Source organism: Ambystoma mexicanum, chromosome 6q (genome assembly GCF_040938575.1).
Source record: "Ambystoma mexicanum isolate Mex_15411 chromosome 6q, UKY_AmexF1_1, whole genome shotgun sequence".
NCBI classification, from domain to species: Eukaryota; Metazoa; Chordata; class Amphibia; order Caudata; family Ambystomatidae; genus Ambystoma; species Ambystoma mexicanum.
Window position 1 is genome coordinate 1,651,330,831 of NC_090937.1, and position 21,368 is coordinate 1,651,352,198.

Here is a 21,368-nt window from a genome sequence, read left to right on the forward strand (position 1 = left end):
CCCTGCCTCTCTGCATCTTGAGCCGGAGCTCCTTAAGTTTCAGAAACACCTCAAGACCTTCCTCTTCTCTTCTGCCTTCTCTCTTCCCTGCTAACCTCCTTTCCTTTCTCTCCTGCCTCCCTCCTCCTTCTCTTCCTAAGTCTGTTTAGTTTTTGCTGACTGGTCACCTGGTGCATCCCCAGAGCCTCACAGGTCCCAGGCACCTCTGCCAGTCTTTGCACTTGCCCAGCACGTCTGCACTTTCAATGCACATTCCATGAGTGAGTTACCTCTCTGCACTTATCCCGGGACCATGCTGACTGGGCGCACCTCGCTCTCCCACCTGCACACTGCATGACATATATGTACTAGGCCTAGTAATTTGGTTTGTCTTTCCCCCCCTTTGTCTCCCCTCCCTAGCTTGGTTCGCCTGAAACACAGCATGCACTTGCACTAGGAGAAATGCCGTCAGGCTTAGCTCGCTTGATATTTTTCTGTTAGATCATTCAGAAAATTCAAGGCCTAAGAAACACTACTGTATTCCCTTGCTCACTTTCCGCCTTGAAGCACTTTGAAGCACTTCACCTGTGCATAAGCGCTTTACAAATAAACAATTACAATTACAAGCAGTTTTGTGATCCAGTAATACTTGATCTCTCTTTGTGGCCTTTGACACCATCGACCATTCCATCCCGCTAGAGCACCACTCCAGCCTCAGGATTAAAGACTGTGCCCACCTCTGGCTGGCCTCCTTTCTGTATGAATGTTCCCAGTCACTTTCTGTGCTCCCTTTTTTCGTCCTTCAATCCTTCCCTTCACTTGTGGAGTCCCCCAGGGCTCCTGCCTTTCGGTTGTGTTTCCCCTTTGGCAACAATCATTGCTTGTTGTGGCTATTCTTTTTAAAGTTATGCATAGGGCACGCAGTTTCTACTTTGTTTTTACTGGAGAGGCCACTGCAAAAATATTTCAACTTGAAGGTCCACCATGTCGACACGGAAGTCTGCGACCCCATTTATACTGGAAGAGATTTCTTTTTAGATGGCCCTTTTCACTCTGGGGCTGATCTTTCTTGCCCCCCCACTCTTGGGCCTCTTCCTGTTCCTGCATCAGTTGTAGTGAAGCTGGGCTTGATGTTTGAATCAGGGCGTGCTCCCACTCCCCAATTTAATCAAGTGTCATCTTCCTGACACAGCTGTCTCTGCCTTGTCTATGAAATCGCCCCCTTGCTCACTCTCCCAGCTAGTATTGGTGCGGTCTCCGCTTTGATTCAATGCCCCCCTTATCCTGGAACACCCTCCCACCCCTTCCTCCGTCTCCTAGGGCCCCAGGATTCCATGGACCTTCTTCATCGGCTCCTATGAAACAATGGGTGGCATTCGGTCATTCTCTATTGCTTTTCACGCTCGATCCCATTCAAGAGTCTTTCTTTCCTTGCATCCAAAATTAAAGCGTTTAACCCTTCCCGCCAACTTCCCACAGGGAATGCTGCATCCAAGAATCCTAGGCACATTCTGGAATGTTGGCGCCCCCCAGGGCTATCCAGTGATAATATTACAGGAAATAAAAAAGAACGAATTTTCAAATATTGGAAGAAATTACAGAGCGGGTAAAAAATACCTAACAGCAGAAAAAATATAGAAATAAAGAAAAGAAAATGTAATAATGGGTGTGGGTTTTAGGTGTAAAAAAAAACAGATTTAGGTTAAAATTGGAATAGAGGGGAATGGACATAGGAGAGTTTAGGAGTAGGGGAATTTTTGCCCTGGTGCTTTTAATGTGTCAAACTGCCCTTGTCATGGGGCAATCGTTTTCTAGTAGTGCCACTGATTTTAAAAATAGAGCAAACTTTACCCTAGGGCTAATACCGTGCAACTTTGCCCTTGCACCGGTGCAAACCTTCTGTAATCTGGCCCCAGGTCTTTTGGGGAATGGCAGTCGAGCTTTGGGAAGTATGTACGTGGGATAAACGGAGCTAGCAACTAATCGGGGGTCAGACCTCACTGCCGGTGATGCTGGAACCTTTGGCAGTTTTTGAAAGCAGTGACCCCAAACTCTGATCCAACGCCTGAGGGAAGTGGCGGGGGCCAGAGAACAATAATACTGAATGCCTTTTCCTACTGAACGCAAAGTGAATGTCCACAGCAAGGGCTACCCAGCAGCATCAATGCATTTTACTGGGGGTCCCACAAGCACCACTGCTTTACGCCCTCTTTTTTAATTTGAATGTGCAACATTGGCATTCAAACTTAATCATGACATTATAAGCAGTTACTATATTGATGAGGTGCAAATAGTTTACTCCATAACAAGTTACCCCCAAGGTAGATCCAACTTCTATCACCATTCATACTGCTGGAAAATTGAACACATTGTACTGGGCTGTTGTTTTAGACAAAAAGAAAGGGTGTCTCCTGTCTAGTCATAAGTTGCTACACATGTATGCAGCCTGGTCTTGCCATCAGCAGCATTTAGCATTCACTTCAGCCCTGCACAGAAGAGAATCCACCAGCGTGTCTTTCAAGATCCAAGATCTTCAGCACACTTCAAACCAAGAGTGGATCTCTTGACCAAAGCCATCTTTGCAACAGGATCTTTTGAAGTCCAAGGCCCATGTAGGCTCGACAAAGACCGAAGACGCTCAGGTCGGGAAAAGCAGAATTTGGTAGAGTGCAAAATGAGCCTACGTTTCACTTGTCAATGTGAAATGTAGTCATTTGGCAAGCATGCTAATACTCTCCAATTAATTCTCATGGCTATAGAGGATTATGGATAGGCCCTGCCCTAAAATGTGTAGGGCTGCTAAGTAGCTAAGAGATAGAGAGAAGAGAGAGAGAGAGACAGACAGAGAGAGCGAGAGATAGAGAGAGAGAAACAGAGAGACAGAGAGGCTGCGAGAGAGAGAGAGAGGCTGAGAGCGAGAGCGAGAGAGAGAGAGACAGAGAGACAGAGAGGCTGAGAGAGAGAGCGAGAGAATGTCATCAATATTACATACACACGGTACATGAACTGGAGTTCATACAATAATGGTTCTTTTATAAGGCACGTAATACACAGGAGGCCAGTCTGCAAGTGCGAGCCCGGGGTTCGAACCTGTGTTGGTCTGTGTGTTGTTGCTTTGTGTTGCTTCCAAGACAAACGCGGTGCCCCTGAGTTGTTATTGAGCAGTTAAAATGTAAGAAATAATTGAGGCTCAGGCTTGGGAGCAGAATTAAACTATGAAGTATTCCGCACTTGTGCTTTTTTAAAAAAAATGTTGATTGTATGTTTAACATGTTTGCATAATCCGTGTGCATGGATTTTAGGAATGTCTTCCTGGTTGTAGCGCCGCCCATCTGTACCTGTTGGAACGTGATTGGAGGAATGAAATGTAGGCTCCTCTCGCCATGGCTGTGGGGGGGGGCAGGATATTGTGGAACACTTTCTGCAGATCCTCTTTCTTGACTACCAACATCTGGACTCCATGTCTTTGGCAGACCCTTTGTGACCTCTTTGACAGTGTCCTTCTTAACTCCTTTCTCTAGGCTGGGGAGAGAGTGGACGACGCCTACAGACAGACCTGCGCCACGCACCTGCCGGCCATCAAGGCATTCTTCAAGGTGAGGAGATCTCTACTGCCACTGTAGGAGCAACTGTTTTGTGTGCAATTATCTGTTCCTTGAGTTCTGCCACTATGGGCACATAGACTCACTGAACCACGCTAGGACACCAATCATCTGTCATACCTCAGACTAGCTTAGCAAGACTCACTGAGCCATGCTAGAATACCACTCATCTGTCATACCACAGACAAGCTTGGCAAGACTCACTGAATCATGCTAGGACACCAATCACCTGTCATACCACAGACACGCTTGGCAAGACTCACTGAGCCATGCTAGAACACCACTCATCTGTCATACCAGAGACAAGCTTGGCAAGACTCACTGAACCATGCTAGGACACCAATCATCTGTCAAACCACAGACAAGCTTGGCAAGATTCACTGAATCATGCTAGGACACCAATCACCTGTCATACCACAGACAAGCTTGGCAAGACTCACTGAACCATTCTAGGACACCAACCACCTGTCATACCACAGACAAGCTTGGCAAGACTCACTGAATCATGCTAGAACACCACTTACCTGTCATACAACAGACAAGCTTGGCAAGACTCACTGAATCATGCTAGGACACCAATCACCTGTCATACCACAGACAAGCTTGGCAAGACTCACTGAACCAAGCTAGGGCACTATCATCTGTCATACCCCAGACAAGCTTGGCAAGACTCACTGAATCGTGCTAGGACACCCATCACCTGTCATACCAAAGACAAGCTTGGCAAGATTCACTGAACCATGCTAGAACACCACTCATCTGTCATACCACAGACAAGCTTGGCAAGACTCACTGAATCATGCTAGGACACCAATCATCTGTCATACCACATACAAGCTTGGCAAGACTCACTAAACCATGCTAGGACACCAATCATCTGTCATACCTCAGACAAGCTTGGCAAGACTCACTGAACCATGATGGGACACAAATCATCTATCATACCACATACACGCTTGGCAAGACTCACTACACCATGCTAGAACTCCACTCATCTGTCCTACCACAGACAAGCTTGGCAAGACTCACTGAACCATGCTAGAACACCACTCATCTGTCATACCACAGACAAGCTTGACAAGACTCACTGAATCATGCTAGGACACCAATCACCTGTCATACCCCAGACAAGCTTGGCAAGACTCACTAAACCATGCTAGGACACCAATCATCTGTCATACCTCAGACTAGCTTAGCAAGACTCACTGAGCCATGCTAAAATACCACTCATCTCTCATACCACAGACAAGCTTGGCAAGACTCACTGAATCATTCTAGGACACCAATCCCCTGTCATACCACAGACAAGCTTGGCAAGACTCACTGAATCATGCTAGGACACCAATCACCTGTCATACCACAGACACGCTTGGCAAGACTCACTGAACCATGCTAGAACACCACTCATATGTCATACCACAGACGAGCTTGGCAAGACTCACTGAATCATGCTAGGACACCAATCACATGTCATACCACAGACAAGCTTGGCAAGACTCACTGAACCAAGCTAGGACACCAACCACATGTCATACCACAGACAAGCTTGACAAGACTCACTGAACCATGCTAGAACACCACTCACCTGTCATACAACAGACAAGCTTGACAAGACTCACTGAACCATGCTAGAACACCACTCACCTGTCATACCACAGACACGCTTGGCAAGACTCACCGAACCAAGCTAGGACACTATCATCTGTCATACCCCAGACAAGCTTGGCAAGACTCACTGAATCATGCTAAGACACCCATCACCTGTCATACCAAAGACAAGCTTGGCAAGACTCACTGAACCATGCTAGAACACCACTCATCTGTCATACCACAAACAAGCTTGGCAAGACTCACTGAATCATGCTAGGACACCAATCATCTGTCATACCACATATAAGCTTGGCAAGACTCACTAAACCATGCTAGGAAAACAATCAGCTGTCATACCCCAGACAAGCTTGGCAAGACTAACCGATCCAAGCTAGGACACCAATCACATGTCATACCACAGACAAGCTTGATAAGACTCACTGAATCATGCTAGGACACCAATCACATGTCATACCACAGACAAGCTTGGCAAGACTCACTGAACCAAGCTAGGACACCAACCACCTGTCATACCACAGACAAGCTTGGCAAGACTCACTGAACCATGCTAGAACACCACTCACCTGTCATACAACAGACAAGCTTGGCAAGACTCACTGAATCATGCTAGGACACCGATCACCTGTCATACCACAGACAAGCTTGGCAAGACTCACCGAACCAAGCTAGGACACTATCATCTGTCATACCCCAGACAAGCTTGGCAAGACTCACTGAATCATGCTAGGACACTCGTCACCTGTCATACCAAAGACAAGCTTGGCAAGACTTACTGAACCATGCTAGAACACCACTCATCTGTCATACCACAGACAAGCTTGGCAAGACTCACTGAATCATGCTCGGACACCAATCATCTGTCATACCACATACAAGCTTGGCAAGACTCACTAAACCATGCTAGGAAAACTATCATCTGTCATACCCCAGACAAGCTTGGCAAGACTCACCGATCCAAGCTAGGACACCAATCATCTGTCATACCCCAGACAAGCTTGGAAAGACTCACTGAACCATGATGGGACACAAATCATCTATCATACCACAGACACGCTTGGCAAGACTCACTGAACCATGCTAGAACGCCACTCATCTGTCCTGCCACAGAAACGATTGGCAAGACTCACTGAACCATGCTATAACACCACTCATCTGTCATACCACAGACAAGCTTAACAAGACTCACTGAATCATGCTAGGACACCAATCACCTGTCATACCCCAGACAAGCTTGGCAAGACTCACCGATCCAAGCTAGGACACCAATCATCTGCCATACCTCAGACAAGCTTGGCAAGACTCACTGAACCATGCTAGGACACCAATAATCTGTCATACCCCAGACACGCTTGGAAAAACTCACTGAACCATGATGGGACACAAATCATCTATCATACCACAGACAAGCTTGGCAAGACACACTGACCCATGCTAGAACACCACTCATCTGTCATACCACAAACAAGCTTGGCAAGACTCACTGAACTATGCTAGAACACCACTCATCTGTCATACCACAGACAAGCTTGACAAGACTCACTAAACCATGCTAGGACACCAATCGTCTGTCATACCCGAAAAGCTTGGCAAGACTCACTGATCCAAGCTAGGACACCAATCATCTATCATACCCCAGACAAGCTTGGAAAGTCTCACTGAACCATGCTAGAACACCACTCATCTGTCATACCACAGACTAGTTTGACAAGACTCACTGAATCATGCTAGGACACCAATCACCTGTCATACCACAGATACGCTTGACAAGACTCACTAAACCATGCTAGGACACCAATCATCTGTCATACCCCAGACAAGCTTGGCAAGACTCACCGATCCAAGCTAGGACACCAATCATCTATCATACCACATACAAGCTTGGCAAGACTCACTGAACCATGCTAGAACACCACTCATCTGCCATACCACAGACTAGTTTGACAAGACTCACTGAATCATGCTAGAACACCAATCACCTGTCATACCACAGACAAGCTTGACAAGACTCACTAAACCATGCTAGGACACCAATCATCTGTCATACCCCAGACAAGCTTGGCAAGACTCACCGATTCAAGCTAGGACACCAATCATCTGTCATACCCCAGACAAGCTTGGCAAGACTCACCGATCCAAGCTAGGACACCAATCATCTGCCATACCTCAGACAAGCTTGGCAAGACTCACTGAACCATGCTAGGACACCAATAATCTGTCATACCCCAGACACGCTTGGAAAAACTCACTGAACCATGATGGGACACAAATCATCTATCATACCACAGACAAGCTTGGCAAGACACACTGACCCATGCTAGAACACCACTCATCTGTCATACCACAAACAAGCTTGGCAAGACTCACTGAACTATGCTAGAACACCACTCATCTGTCATACCACAGACAAGCTTGACAAGACTCACTAAACCATGCTAGGACACCAATCGTCTGTCATACCCGAAAAGCTTGGCAAGACTCACCGATCCAAGCTAGGACACCAATCATTTATCATACCCCAGACAAGCTTGGAAAGTCTCACTGAACCATGCTAGAACACCACTCATCTGTCATACCACAGACTAGTTTGACAAGACTCACTGAATCATGCTAGGACACCAATCACCTGTCATACCACAGATACGCTTGACAAGACTCACTAAACCATGCTAGGACACCAATCATCTGTCATACCCCAGACAAGCTTGGCAAGACTCACCGATCCAAGCTAGGACACCAATCAACTATCATACCACATACAAGCTTGGCAAGACTCACTGAACCATGCTAGAACACCACTCATCTGCCATACCACAGACTAGTTTGACAAGACTCACTGAATCATGCTAGAACACCAATCACCTGTCATACCACAGACAAGCTTGACAAGACTCACTAAACCATGCTAGGACACCAATCATCTGTCATACCCCAGAGAAGCTTGGCAAGACTCACCAATTCAAGCTAGGACACCAATCATCTGTCATACCCCAGACAAGCTTGGCAAGACTCACTGAGCCAAGCTAGGGCACTATCATCTGTCATACCCCAGACAAGCTTGGCAAGACTCACTGAATCGTGCTAGGACACCCATCACCTGTCATACCAAAGACAAGCTTGGCAAGATTCACTGAACCATGCTAGAACACCACTCATCTGTCATACCACAGACAAGCTTGGCAAGACTCACTGAATCATGCTAGGACACCAATCATCTGTCATACCACATACAAGCTTGGCAAGACTCACTAAACCATGCTAGGACACCAATCATCTGTCATACCTCAGACAAGCTTGGCAAGACTCACTGAACCATGATGGGACACAAATCATCTATCATACCACATACACGCTTGGCAAGACTCACTACACCATGCTAGAACTCCACTCATCTGTCCTACCACAGACAAGCTTGGCAAGACTCACTGAACCATGCTAGAACACCACTCATCTGTCATACCACAGACAAGCTTGACAAGACTCACTGAATCATGCTAGAACACCACTTACCTGTCATACAACAGACAAGCTTGGCAAGACTCACTGAATCATGCTAGGACACCAATCACCTGTCATACCACAGACAAGCTTGGCAAGACTCACTGAACCAAGCTAGGGCACTATCATCTGTCATACCCCAGACAAGCTTGGCAAGACTCACTGAATCGTGCTAGGACACTAAACATTTTTCATACTCCAGACAAGCTGGACAAGACACATTGAACCATGCTAGGACACCACACCACTCATCTCTCATACCACAGACAAGCTTGGCAAGACTCACTGAACCATGCTAGAACACCACTTGTCTGTTATACCACAAATAAACTTGGCAAGACTCATTGAACCATGCTAGAACATCACTTGTCTGTTATACCACAGATACGCTTGGCAAGAGTCACTGAACTATGCTAGGACACCACTCATCTGTCATACCACAATACCACAGACAAGCTTGGCAAGCTTGACAAGACTCTGTCGTACTCCGTCTGGTCTCTTGATGGTCCGGAAAACCAAACAGACCCTTCGCCAATAAAGGAAATAGACTTTCTTCCTGAGAGCACGGCTTGCAGGATTTTAAAACCTGTCAGGCCAAGGGCTAAGGCAAAAAGGCGGGATGCACAGCAGAGCTAGAGGGAGGAAAACAAGGCAATCATTACATACCGTTGTTCTGTGATTGTTAAACACGTCATTCACCCTCTTAACCCAATACCCACAAGCTTACCTGTGATAATCCCTTGATCAGTGATGCACCTAATTGTGAAGAACACAAGATGTAGAAAGGGTCAATGTTTCAACCCAGGCTGGGAGGAATCCGGAAGAAAACAGACACCTCTGTTGTTCCTGATGCAGGGCTGGAGTATCCCTAACCTGGGCGGAACGAGGGCGCAACTAGGGGGTAACAGGAAGTAATCCACAAAAATCAATGCAGAGCGTCTGTGTTTATGAGTTCCAACAGAACAAAGCACCACCCTTCCTATGCAGCAGAACGTCCAAGGAGGTAAGGGTAAGGTAATCCGGGAGTACAAAAAGTACAGAGCGTCCAGGGAGGTAAGGGTAAGGTAATCCGAGAGCACAATAAATACAAAGCACCTCCCTTCCTAAGCAGTAGAGAGTCCAGGGAGGAAAGGGCAGTGTCTGTAACCAAAAGGGTGCAAAGGGAAAATATATTCAGAACGTTACCAATAAAGCGTCCGCAGCGAAAACGCAATTAGCTGAAAGACAGGAATGCTGAAGCGCTTAAAATCTCGAGGGTGGAGGAGCCCAGGTAAATGCAGGAAGGGTCGGGGAGTTGAAAAAGGGACCAGTAACCAGAACACATTCGGCGTGCAGAAGGCAGTCCTTGATAACAATTCGAAGTCAGAGACACGTAACAAGATAATACTCCATGGCGTCAAGGCAGAACAAAATCCAGGGTGGGAGTCAGGAAGCAAGCCCCGTCCAAGTACCAGATAAGCAAGAAACAAGGACATTTCACAGAAAACAAACGCTGCTCGCCGTAACAACGGTTTAGGAGCAACAGCGTTTGGGGGTGTGAAAGAATACACCAAAGGGAGGCGTGAAACGCAGGAGAGCCAGAGTTCCACAGGTGCATTTAGCGGGTTCCCATGGGAACCGTAGTGCACTAAGGAGGTTGTCAGGAAAGTTTCTGCAGGCGGCAGGGCAGACGCCACGTCCTTCTCCCATAGACGTGAGAGAAACGTGGAGTTCTCGTAGGCATGACAGACTCACTGATCTTGCTAGGACACCAAACACCTGTCATACCATAGACAAGGTTGGCAAGACTCACTGAACCACGCTAGGACACCAAACACCTGTCATACCATAGACAAGGTTGGCAAGACTCACTGAACCACGCTAGGACACCAAACACCTGTCATACCATAGACAAGGTTGGCAAGACTCACTGAACCACGCTAGGACACCAAACACCTGTCATAGCATAGACAAGGTTGGCAAGACTCACTGAACCACGCTAGGACACCAAACACCTGTCATAGCATAGACAAGGTTGGCAAGACTCACTGAACCACGCTAGGACACCAAACACCTGTCATACCATAGACAAGGTTGGCAAGACTCACTGAACCACGCTAGGACACCAAACACCTGTCATACCATAGACAAGGTTGGCAAGACTCACTGAACCACGCTAGGACACCAAACACCTGTCATACCATAGACAAGGTTGGCAAGACTCACTGAACCACGCTAGGACACCAAACACCTGTCATACCATAGACAAGGTTGGCAAGACTCACTGAACCACGCTAGGACACCAAACACCTGTCATACCATAGACAAGGTTGGCAAGACTCACTGAACCACGCTAGGACACCAAACACCTGTCATACCATAGACAAGGTTGGCAAGACTCACTGAACCACGCTAGGACACCAAACACCTGTCATACCATAGACAAGGTTGGCAAGACTCACTGAACCACGCTAGGACACCAAGCTTGGCAAGATGCTCAACCCCCATCTAAAATACTTAGGGATCTTTTCAGCCACCTCATGATAGAGATTTACCATGGCACTTATATCCCGCATCCACAAATAAATATCCCCCACTGTGCCCGACTCCAGGACCTCAGCAGAGCCTAAAGCTATCATCCACCCGCATTGCTTAATTCATCTCCCCCGCTCTGCCTGACTCCAAGATCTCAGCCACGGGTGCTGCTAATATCTTTATCCCAAATCTTCAAGTCATGGCCCCCATTGCACCACTGCATGACCCCAACCCACACGTGCTGCTGATGTCCTTCCCCCAAACCTCTCCATCCATACCCCCTCTGTTCCCCACCCCAACTCCTCAGCCCGCAAGTACTACTGAGATTCTCCCAAATCACTCATCCCATAGCCCCCGCGGTGCATGAAGTAAGGACCCCAGCTAGCGGGTGCCGATTATATCCTCCCATATCGTCTGCCCATATCACCCACTGGCCACCACTCCAGCACCTCAGCCTTTGGGTACTGCTATCATTTTCGAAAATTGCTCGATTTATGCTCCAGACTGTGTCGAACTCCAAGTCCGCAAACCATGAGTAATGATATCATCACTCTCCCACACCACTGCGTCCACATCCGCATCTGTGCCTGATTCCGGGAACCTAATCCTTGCCACTGCTGATATCACTCTCCCAAACTGTTCCATCCGCTTCCCCATCGGTGCCCGATTCCAGGATCCCAGCTCTTCGCCAGGCTGATATCACTCTCCCAAACTGTTCCATCCGCTTCCCCATCGGTGCCCGATTCCAGGATCCCAGCTGTTTGCGAGATTGATATCACTCTCCCAAACTGTTCCATCTGCTTCCCCATTGGTGCCCGATTCCAGGATCCCAGCTCTTCGCTAGGCTGATATCACTCTCCCAAACTGTTCCATCCGCTTCCCCATCGGTGCCCGATTCCAGGATCCCAGCTCTTCGCCAGGCTGATATCACTCTCCCAAACTGTTCCATCCGCTTCCCCATCGGTGCCCGATTCCAGGATCCCAGCTCTTCGCCAGGCTGATATCACTCTCCCAAACTGTTCCATCCGCTTCCCCATCGGTGCCCGATTCCAGGATCCCAGCTCTTTGCGAGATTGATATCACTCTCCCAAACTGTTCCATCCGCTTCCCCATTGGTGCCCGATTCCAGGATCCCAGCTCTTTGCCAGGCTGATATCACTCTCCCAAACTGTTTCATCCGCTTCCCCATTGGTGCCTGATTCCAGGATCCCAGCTCTTCGCCAGGCTGATATCACTCTCCCAAACTGTTCTATCCGCTTCCCCATTGGTGCCTGATTCCAGGATCCTAGCTTTTCGCCAGGCCGATATCACTCTCCCAAACTGTTCCATCCGCTTCCCCATCGGTGCCCGATTCCAGGATCTCAGCTCTTCGCCAGGCTGATATCACTCTCCCAAACTGTTCCATCCGCTTCCCCATCGGTGCCGATTCCAGGATCCCAGCTCTTTGCGAGGCTATAGGATCCCAGCTCTTCGCCAGGCTGATATCACTCTCCCAAACTGTTCCACCCGCTTCCCCATTGGTGCCCGATTCTAGGATCCCATATCTTTGCCAGGCTGATATCACTCTCCCAAACTGTTCCACACGCATCCCCATCTGTGCCCGATTCCAGGATCCCAGCTCTTCGCCAGGCTAATATCACCCTCCCAAACTGTTCCATCCACTTCCCCATCGGTGCCCGATTCCAGGATCCCAGCTCTTCGCCAGGCTGATATCACTCTCCCAAACTGTTCCATCCGCTTCCCCATCGGTGCCCGATTCCAGGATCCCAGCTCTTCGCCAGGCTGATATCACTCTCCCAAACTGTTCCATCCGCTTCCCCATCGGTGCCCGATTCCAGGATCCCAGCTCTTCGCCAGGCTGATATCACTCTCCCAAACTGTTCCATCCGCTTCCCCATCGGTGCCCGATTCCAGGATCCCAGCTCTTCGCCAGGCTGATATCACTCTCCCAAACTGCGTAAGCCACATCTTCCTCATCAGAAATCGCCCCTCGATGAGGCAAACCCAAAGATCCGGAGGCGTCACTTGGCTTCCCTTTGGCAAAGGCCACGGCTTAATCATAGGAAGCACGCAAGAGGGTCACATACTCAAAAGCAAAGGGCAGTTCAAGATCTTGCTATTCAAATCCAACTTTATTATTTTAAAACAGAATCAAATGGGAGCTCATGTAAAATAGCCCCCGCCCTCCCCTTGAAGTCAATGGGATACAAGATAACATGGGTTCCTATGGGGAGTAACATTAACCATTGAAAAACCATTGAAAGATGTAAGACGAGGAGAAAGTGGCAGCCCCCCATATTCCCCACTCAATAGTACTTTCTGAAATGAAATGTCAACCAATCTCCAATCCATGCCAGTGTCCTGGAAGAGCTCTTCTTCACAGGTCAGGTCCAGGGGCAGGGGGGCTGGACTGGTGGGATCCTTGCTGGGCTTTTGGAGGCGAGTCATCCATGAGAATCCAGCTGATTCTGCTTCCTGGCAGCGTTAAGGAGCGCAGGAATATTACAGGGAGCTAGTCCACCAATGCTGGCTGTGGCGTGTACTCTATACTGGAGGCTGGGCACGGCACTCACATCCTTACCCGTCCATCCCCACCATGCACCAAGGTCTGCTCGGCGTAAGGAATACGGTGCTTGTGGAGTCGCGCTGCCCTCTTTGCTCCCCGGTGGTCTCACAAGGAAGGCGACCTCCAGGAGAATGCTCTTCCCTACGAGCTATTAGCACCATGGGGGGGTGGTGGGAGGTGGGCAACCAATCAGGTGGCTAGGAACGCAGGCTGAAAATGGTGATCTCAGCCTGCGTGGGAGGTGGGCAACCAATCAGGTGGCTAGGAACGCGGGCTGAAAATGGTGATCTCAGCCTGCGTGGGAGGTGGGCAACCAATCAGGTGGCTAGGAACGCGGGCTGAAAATGGTGACCTCAGCCTGCGTTCCAAGCCGCTTTGAGCAGTCTTTTCTTTCCATGAATGAGACGCTGCAAGGCGACCCGTTCAGGGAACAAAAATACTCTGTATTAACCCCGTGCCAGCCCTTGGGATGGGTGCTAATAGCGTTAACCAACCATTCCAAGAGCTTAAACAGGCAGTAACGACCCGAGACCCGCGTTAAAGCTCCGATAATAAGCTGTGTGAGGCCTGCCAAATCAAAGTCTATGAGAGTCCCTGGCCACACAGCTCAGTAGACAATATGCACAAATCTAGTTTGGGGGATGGGTACTTTTCAAAGTAGATGACAGAATCTTATTAAACTCATTCAAATCCTTAACCCTCGCAGATCATTCCAAACCTCATGGATCTTACGACAACAGAGTGTAATAGCTGCTAGCAGGTTAAATAAAGGTTTGCTAGTATTTTTTCAATTATAAAAAGTCAGCATGTAAGGCCTAGGCCCCACAAGGCCTAGCGCCCGATTAATAGAAAAGCGTGCATAGACCCCCGGAAAGTTTGCGTGGCGAGAAGGACTTTGTGTGCCCCCTCACGCATGAGGCACCTGCATGCGATCTGCATATTTATGGAATCTTTCCAGCAAAGCAACCCTATGTGCAAGTCGTGGCGGGAACACCCCCGACAGGCCTCCCGCAAAGCAAATGTTGCCACTAATACCTACCTATGCACGGTCCTCAGGTGCGAATGCATGCACTCTGCTAGCACTGCATGGGGACCCCGCAACCAAGCCAACATCCCGACAACACTGTGCAGGGTCCCCGTAACTACTCACAGCACCCCAACAACATGCGTACCATGTATCGTAAAGTTGACATTTCCCTGTAAATATGCGTGCGAACCCCCGTAAACCGTGCCTGCACCCCGCAACACTCCTTACGTGCACCACTAAGTTTGATTAGAACCCTGACTATATGCACGCACCACTAAATCCAACATGCGATCTTACCTCTGCACGGTGAATCCTATGCACAAGTGTCTGTACGCCTGCCTTTGGGTGGTGGATAGAATGAGGACTTTGCGTGCCCATTTCCCTGACAAGAGGTTGCGTGGTCAGATCCATGAATACGTCTCGTTCTGCTCATTTGTGGGCATGCAATGGACTGTCTGTGGGCTGTCCTTCGTAACGCCCACATTTTCCATTGTTCTTCCTCATTTTAAGAGTTCTGCTACCTACTCTGCCCTCTGTGGAGGCCATGCCCACGCTCTGAGTGGTGTCTCGTGCAAGGCACTCAGCGACTCGCAGAGACGTGCCGAGTCTGCGCAAACGCCCCACAAACTTGAATCGCCAAACAGGACTAGGTTTGGCGCACAAAGTCCCTGTTTACTGCGCAATTAGTTTCATGAATCAGGACCCAAATTTTCCTAATATAATCCAATGAGAGTGCAGAACATTACCTAAAGAAATAGAAAAATCCTGAGGGAACATAGAGAAGCCAATCTCTCACAGTCCTTGTGCCTGACTCCAAGACCTCTCCTTCTAAGTACTTTTGATATCATTCTCCCAAACTCTTCACTCCATATCCCCCGCTGTAGCCATCGCCCGAATCTCGGCCTACGGGTACTGCTTGGAAGTGCTTTTGGATTGTTCACTGAACCTAATTTCCAAACTCTGTGGGTCCGGACAGCAGACACCACCTCACGAGTACTATGGGGAAGACTGCTTACTCCCCGCAGTCTCCTTAACCACAATTTTAATTGTAGAGATGTGTCACTTGGTGGCTCGAAACACCACTTTTAAGATGCAGCTTCTGTGGACCAAGAATTGCGTGGGGATATCCTCTCCATCACCTGTGGAAGAGGCAAGTAGTGTGCCTGGATGATATGCGGAGGCAGTTTAAATCTCTGGGGCTGACGTTCCCACAGAAAATACAGATTTTGTACGAGCACAGACTCAAAATTCTCCAAAGACTTTCGAAAACGCTGTGATGTGCCTCAGGTTGTTGTGAGCAGGGAAGTGTGCAGTTTCCCAGTGCTAGAGATAAGTTACAGGAGGGCATTAGTGGAGGAGGAGGCACGTGGATTTTTTGGGAGGTCGGTCACAGTTCAAGTCATTTGGGAGAACCCTACGGAGAGCCCCTGCCAGCCATTCATTGGTCAGGGTATGTGTACTGACTCACATTTATAGGGTTCCGTGAGTTCTGAGGATAAGGAGCAGATGATGGAGGTCTTCGAAGGAAGTTGGGTGGAGAGTGTTCCAGAGAAGGTGGATTGTTCCATGTTGGCTAAATCCTGGATGCTGGTTGATCCTAGCGGGTCCTTTTTTCGTGGTTATCCTAGGACCTGTACGTTGTTCACATGACGCAGGGTCCTGTCAATATAATTCTGGAAAACCTTGAGAGCAAATGTAAAGCATTTGTATTTGCTTTCGATTGCTCTAATTAAGCTTCATGCAGGGAGAGGGGAGGGGGCATAGCTTTTGCACGCAGCGTAACTTTAGCTGCAGAGTCTCTGGGGGTCCACTCGAGATCCCACTGCAGTCAATGGAACACGCCATAGCCGTGGCTCTCATCAACATTGCTCAGTGGTTGGCTTGTGCAGGCTCAGTTCTCTAGAACCTTCAAGACACTTGGTAAAGTACTAAGTGGGTTAGGACACAATGATCCCTGAGGATGTGTATGCACTAGCACAGTGGTGAGTCCTGCACAGTGCATCAGCCCAGTGATGGTTCTTACACCACAGTCAAAGCTGCTCCTGATAATCCATAGAGCCCTAGTCCATCAGCGCACAGTGGTTTGTACAACACAACTGCAGCTGTTCTGAAAAGTCTAGAGGGTCCAAGTACCTCAGAACAGTAATTGTTTTTGTACTAAAACTGGGAGCTTCTCACAATAGTCTAGAGGGTCATAGTACCTCAGCCCAGTGAATGTTTTTTTCACCACAGCCGAGAGTTGCTCATGAAGTTCCGGTGGGCCCAATGCGTCGGCCCAGTGAGGATTCTTGAACCACAGATGGAGCGGCTCACAATGCTCCTGAGGTTCCTAGTTCTTCAGCCCAGTGATGTTATTCGCACCAGAGCCAGGAGCTTCTCACAATGATCCACTGGGCCCTAGTGAATCTTCTCTGTGATGGACTGTGCACCACAGCCGAGAGCTTCTCACAATGATCCAGGCGTCCCTAGGACATCAGCCCAGCGATGGTTCTCGCACCACAGCCGGGAGCTGCTCACAATGATCCAGATGTTCCTAACACATCAGCCCAGTGATGGTTCTCGCACCACAGCCGGGGGCTGCTCACAATGATCCAGAGAGCCCAGTGCATCAGCCCAGTGATGGTTCTCGCACCACAGCCGGGGGCTGCTCACGATGATCCAGAGAGCCCAGTGCATCAGCCCAGTGATGGTTCTCACACCACAGCCGGGAGCTGCTCACAATGATCCAGATGTTCCTAACACATCAGCCCAGTGATGGTTCTTGCACCACAGCCGGGAGCTGGTCACGAGGATCCAGAGAGCCCAGTGCATCGGCCCAGTGATGGTTCTCGCACCACAGCCGGAGGCTGCTCACGATGATCCAGAGAGCCCAGTGCATCGGCCCAGTGATGGTTCTCGCACCACAGCCGGGGGCTGCTCACGATGATCCACAGAGCCCTGTGCCTCGGCCCAGTGATGGTTCTTGCACAATGATAGGATTCGACACAATGGTCCCTATGTTCCTCGGATATTTGTACAGTGTTTGTTCCTACATCACAGAGGGCACTGGACTAGGGACATTTGTACCTTATTAATAATAACAACAGGACATTAAACGAGTGTAAACAAACTGAATAACACTCACGGGAGAAAATAAAACAGAAAAACCCATTGGGAGTCCCACATCTGCAGAAACGTGGCATTTGGATTGTTCTGCAAATTGAAAGCATGTTTGTAATAATTGGTCCCAGGCGCGCTCTGCGGACGCCCTGTGGTGTCGCGTGCTCTTGCCAGCCACCTCAGAGGATGTCATGGAAGACTGCAGGACACCGGTGATGAGACACAGCCCCCCCGGCAGCCCTGGGCACAGGTCCTTACCACCCCTCTTTCTGATGCCACTTATGTGATGTTATCAAATGATGCAACTTGGTCTTGGGAGCCGCTGGTGTACTCCGAGACCCCCAAACGGCCTATAGAGTCGGGGTTTGCTCAGAAGCACTTTAAGGCAAGATAGCAGCACCCGTGAGATGGATGGGGGTGCAGATATATTCTTCAACACCAATCAATAAGGACAACTCAACGGTTTGGCAAAGGGAGTCCCTTTAATGACAAGTACAAAAAACGGTGAGTCATGAATATCAGCAATGGCTCGATCTTCCTTCTCGCTTCAACTCCAACGAACTTCATAAAAATCATAACATTTATACTGAAAACCTGTCATCATTGAAGTGTAACACTCAAAAGTTGACATGCAATTCTATTGGTTCGGGAAAGGTAACTTTAATATAGGTACTATATCTGTATATGGTAACGGAGTGAGGGGATTGAGTAAACACTGTCAGGTGGGGCATCTAAGCCCTTCCTTCACAAATGACTACTGTAGACATCACTAAAAGTACGACGTCCTATTGGTTCTACTAACTATAGGACCCTAGATTATTGGGTCCATTGTGATTGGGTTGACACCAACCCCATCTATACTGTTCCACTTCGCTTAGCAGCACACAGATGGTCGGCCAGGATAGGGGTGCCCCTTAGTTACCTGGCCTTGTGTCAATTATTTCACTGTGGTTGGCCTCGAAACTGCATCTTCTGTCTGGAAAAGTTTTGATATCTTTGCCTGGCTAGTTGCCATGCTTAGGTCTGAGCTCTCGCTTCTTCTTGCTCGGCTGGTCACGTGATTCGGACACCATGAATTTGCCTCTTTTTCCATCAATTAGTTTATTTGATTTTCATCAGAGGCGGGATATTCTGTTCTTAGCTTCAATTAATTGTAGCTAGTGTTCGTCTATTCCATTGATACAACCTTGGTCTTCCTGGCACGAGTTGCCACTGCTGAGGTTCGTTTCTGCTGCTTATTCTAGATTTTGCTAAATATGAAGCTCTCCTCGTGTGGCCTTTAGTAACCCTTGGATTTGTTCTGCTTTTTGTGCAAAGTGGAAATACACTTATATAAGGTGTTTCGTTGAGGTAGATATGTATAAGTGGCGCTTGCCACGGTCTATCTTCTGCTAAGCATAGCAAGCCGCACCATTTTCTTAGCTTTCTTGCTGTTCCAAGCATATGTTCATGCGTAAACTGGTCGACTATCTTCATCATGCTCGTGGCTTAAGCTTCTGCATTTGACATCGTCCTTTCACTTTGGGCTCATGATGTCCTTTATTCATGGTGTTTCGTCTTTTTATGTCATTCTCTTGTCATCAATTCTTCTAGATGTGTGTCAGTTTAGGTTCTTGTGACGTCACCATTCTTCTTCCATTAAGACCTTTTTGGTTTCTTCAGGGACTGTACTCAGACGATCTTCGTTTCGTTTCATTTGTTGATACGGTTTTCTCAATGGATACCTTACTGTCCATGGTTTCCTTGGTATTGGTACTTCAATAGGTGCTGTTCTTTTGAGTGGTACTGGGCAGAGCCCCACTGCGGCTCTCTGCTGGTTTATTTGCTCGTCATACTTCACATATTTTGGTGTGAACATTCCTGGTACTTCAAAATGGACGGTTGGAGTGCGGGCTGTATTTGGGACCTCCTCTACACTGGTGAGGTCATGCACTGTTGCTGCATGCGAGCTGCATCTGATGTACACTGATGCACGTGCCAACAACATGCGGTAACATGCAGTGTGAGGTGCTTCCACACCCCAGTCTTGGCAAGTGGGTTATAGGAAGGTAAGATAGCATTCATGCATGCTGCACACCCCATCCACGGCATAATTTAACCACCACTCAGATGGAATATGGGGGTGGGCAATGTGTTGCACTTAGATGGAATGTGGAGGTGAGCAATGTGTTGCACTTAGATGGAATGTGGGGTGGACAATGTGTTGCACTTAGATGGAATGTGGGGTGGACAATGTGATGCACTTAGATGGAATGTGGGGTGGACAATGTGATGCACTTAGATGGAATGTGGGGTGGGCAATGTGATACACTTAGATGGAAAGTGGGGTGGGCAATGTGTTGCACTTAGATGGAATGTGGAGGTGAGCAATGTGTTGCACTTAGATGGAATGTGGGGTGGACAATGTGATGCACTTAGATGGAATGTGGGGTGGGCAATGTGATGCACTTAGATGGAATGTGGGGGTAGGCAATGTGTTGCACTTAGATGGAATGTGGGGGTGAGCAAAGTGTTGCACTTAGATGGAATGTGGGGGTGAGCAAAGTGTTGCACTTAGATGGAATGTGGGGTGGGCAATGTGATGCACTTAGATGGAATGTGGGGGTGGGCAATGTGTTGCACATAGATGGAATGTGGGGGTGGGCAATGTGTTGTATTTAGATGGAATGTGAGGGTGGACAGTGTGTTGCACTAAGAGGGATGTGGGGCTGGGCACTGTGTTGCATTTAGAGGGATGTTGAGGTTGGGGGATTTTAGAGGCGGGCAATGTGTTGTATAGCGAGGGATGTTGAGGTTGGGGGGTTTTAGAGGCGAGCAATATGTTGCACTTGGATGGAATGTGGGGGTGAGCAACGTGTTGCACTTAGATGGATGTTGTGGTGGGCAATGTGTTGCACTTGAATGGAATGTGGGGGTGGGCAATGCACTGCATCTATTAGGATAGCCTGTCTATTACACTAGACGATATATATGAGTGTTGTCTGTGTACTGCACAGATCTGAGTTGAACAATGTATTGGACATAGAAGATATATGCAGGTAGCCTTGATATTCCATCTAAAGATTTCTGAGGTAGCCTGTCTATTGCTCTTAGAAGATGCATTAGGATAGCCTGTCCATTGCACCTAGCCCTGGTATTGCACCTCGAAGAATGATGATGTTAGCCTGTCTATTGCACTTAGCCCAGATATTGCACTTAGTCGATGTATTAGGATAGCCTGTCCATTGCACTTAGCCCTGGTATTGCACCTAGAAGATTGATGATGTTAGCGTGGCCATTGCACTTAGCCCTGGTATTGCACCTAGAAGATTGATGATGTTAGCCTGGCCATTGCACTTAGCCATGGTATTGCACCTAGAAGATTGATGATGTTAGCCTGTCTATTGCACTTAGCCCTGATATTGCACTTAGTCGATGTGTTAGGCTAGCCTGTCCATTGCACCTAGCCCTGGTATTTCACCTAGAAGATTGATGA

At 48.4% G+C, this 21,368-nt stretch overlaps 1 protein-coding gene across 2 annotated transcripts in view; it reads left to right on the top strand.

Moving 5' to 3' along the window:
- LOC138516982 (drebrin-like) overlaps positions 1-21,368 on the top strand; it is a 716,984-nt gene that overhangs the window by 484,441 nt on the left and 211,175 nt on the right. For both annotated transcript variants that reach the window (XM_069632471.1, XM_069632470.1), the window contains exon 4: positions 3,501-3,575. In XM_069632471.1, the coding sequence (XP_069488572.1) occupies positions 3,501-3,575 (75 nt within the window). The remainder of the gene's footprint in view (positions 1-3,500; positions 3,576-21,368) is intronic.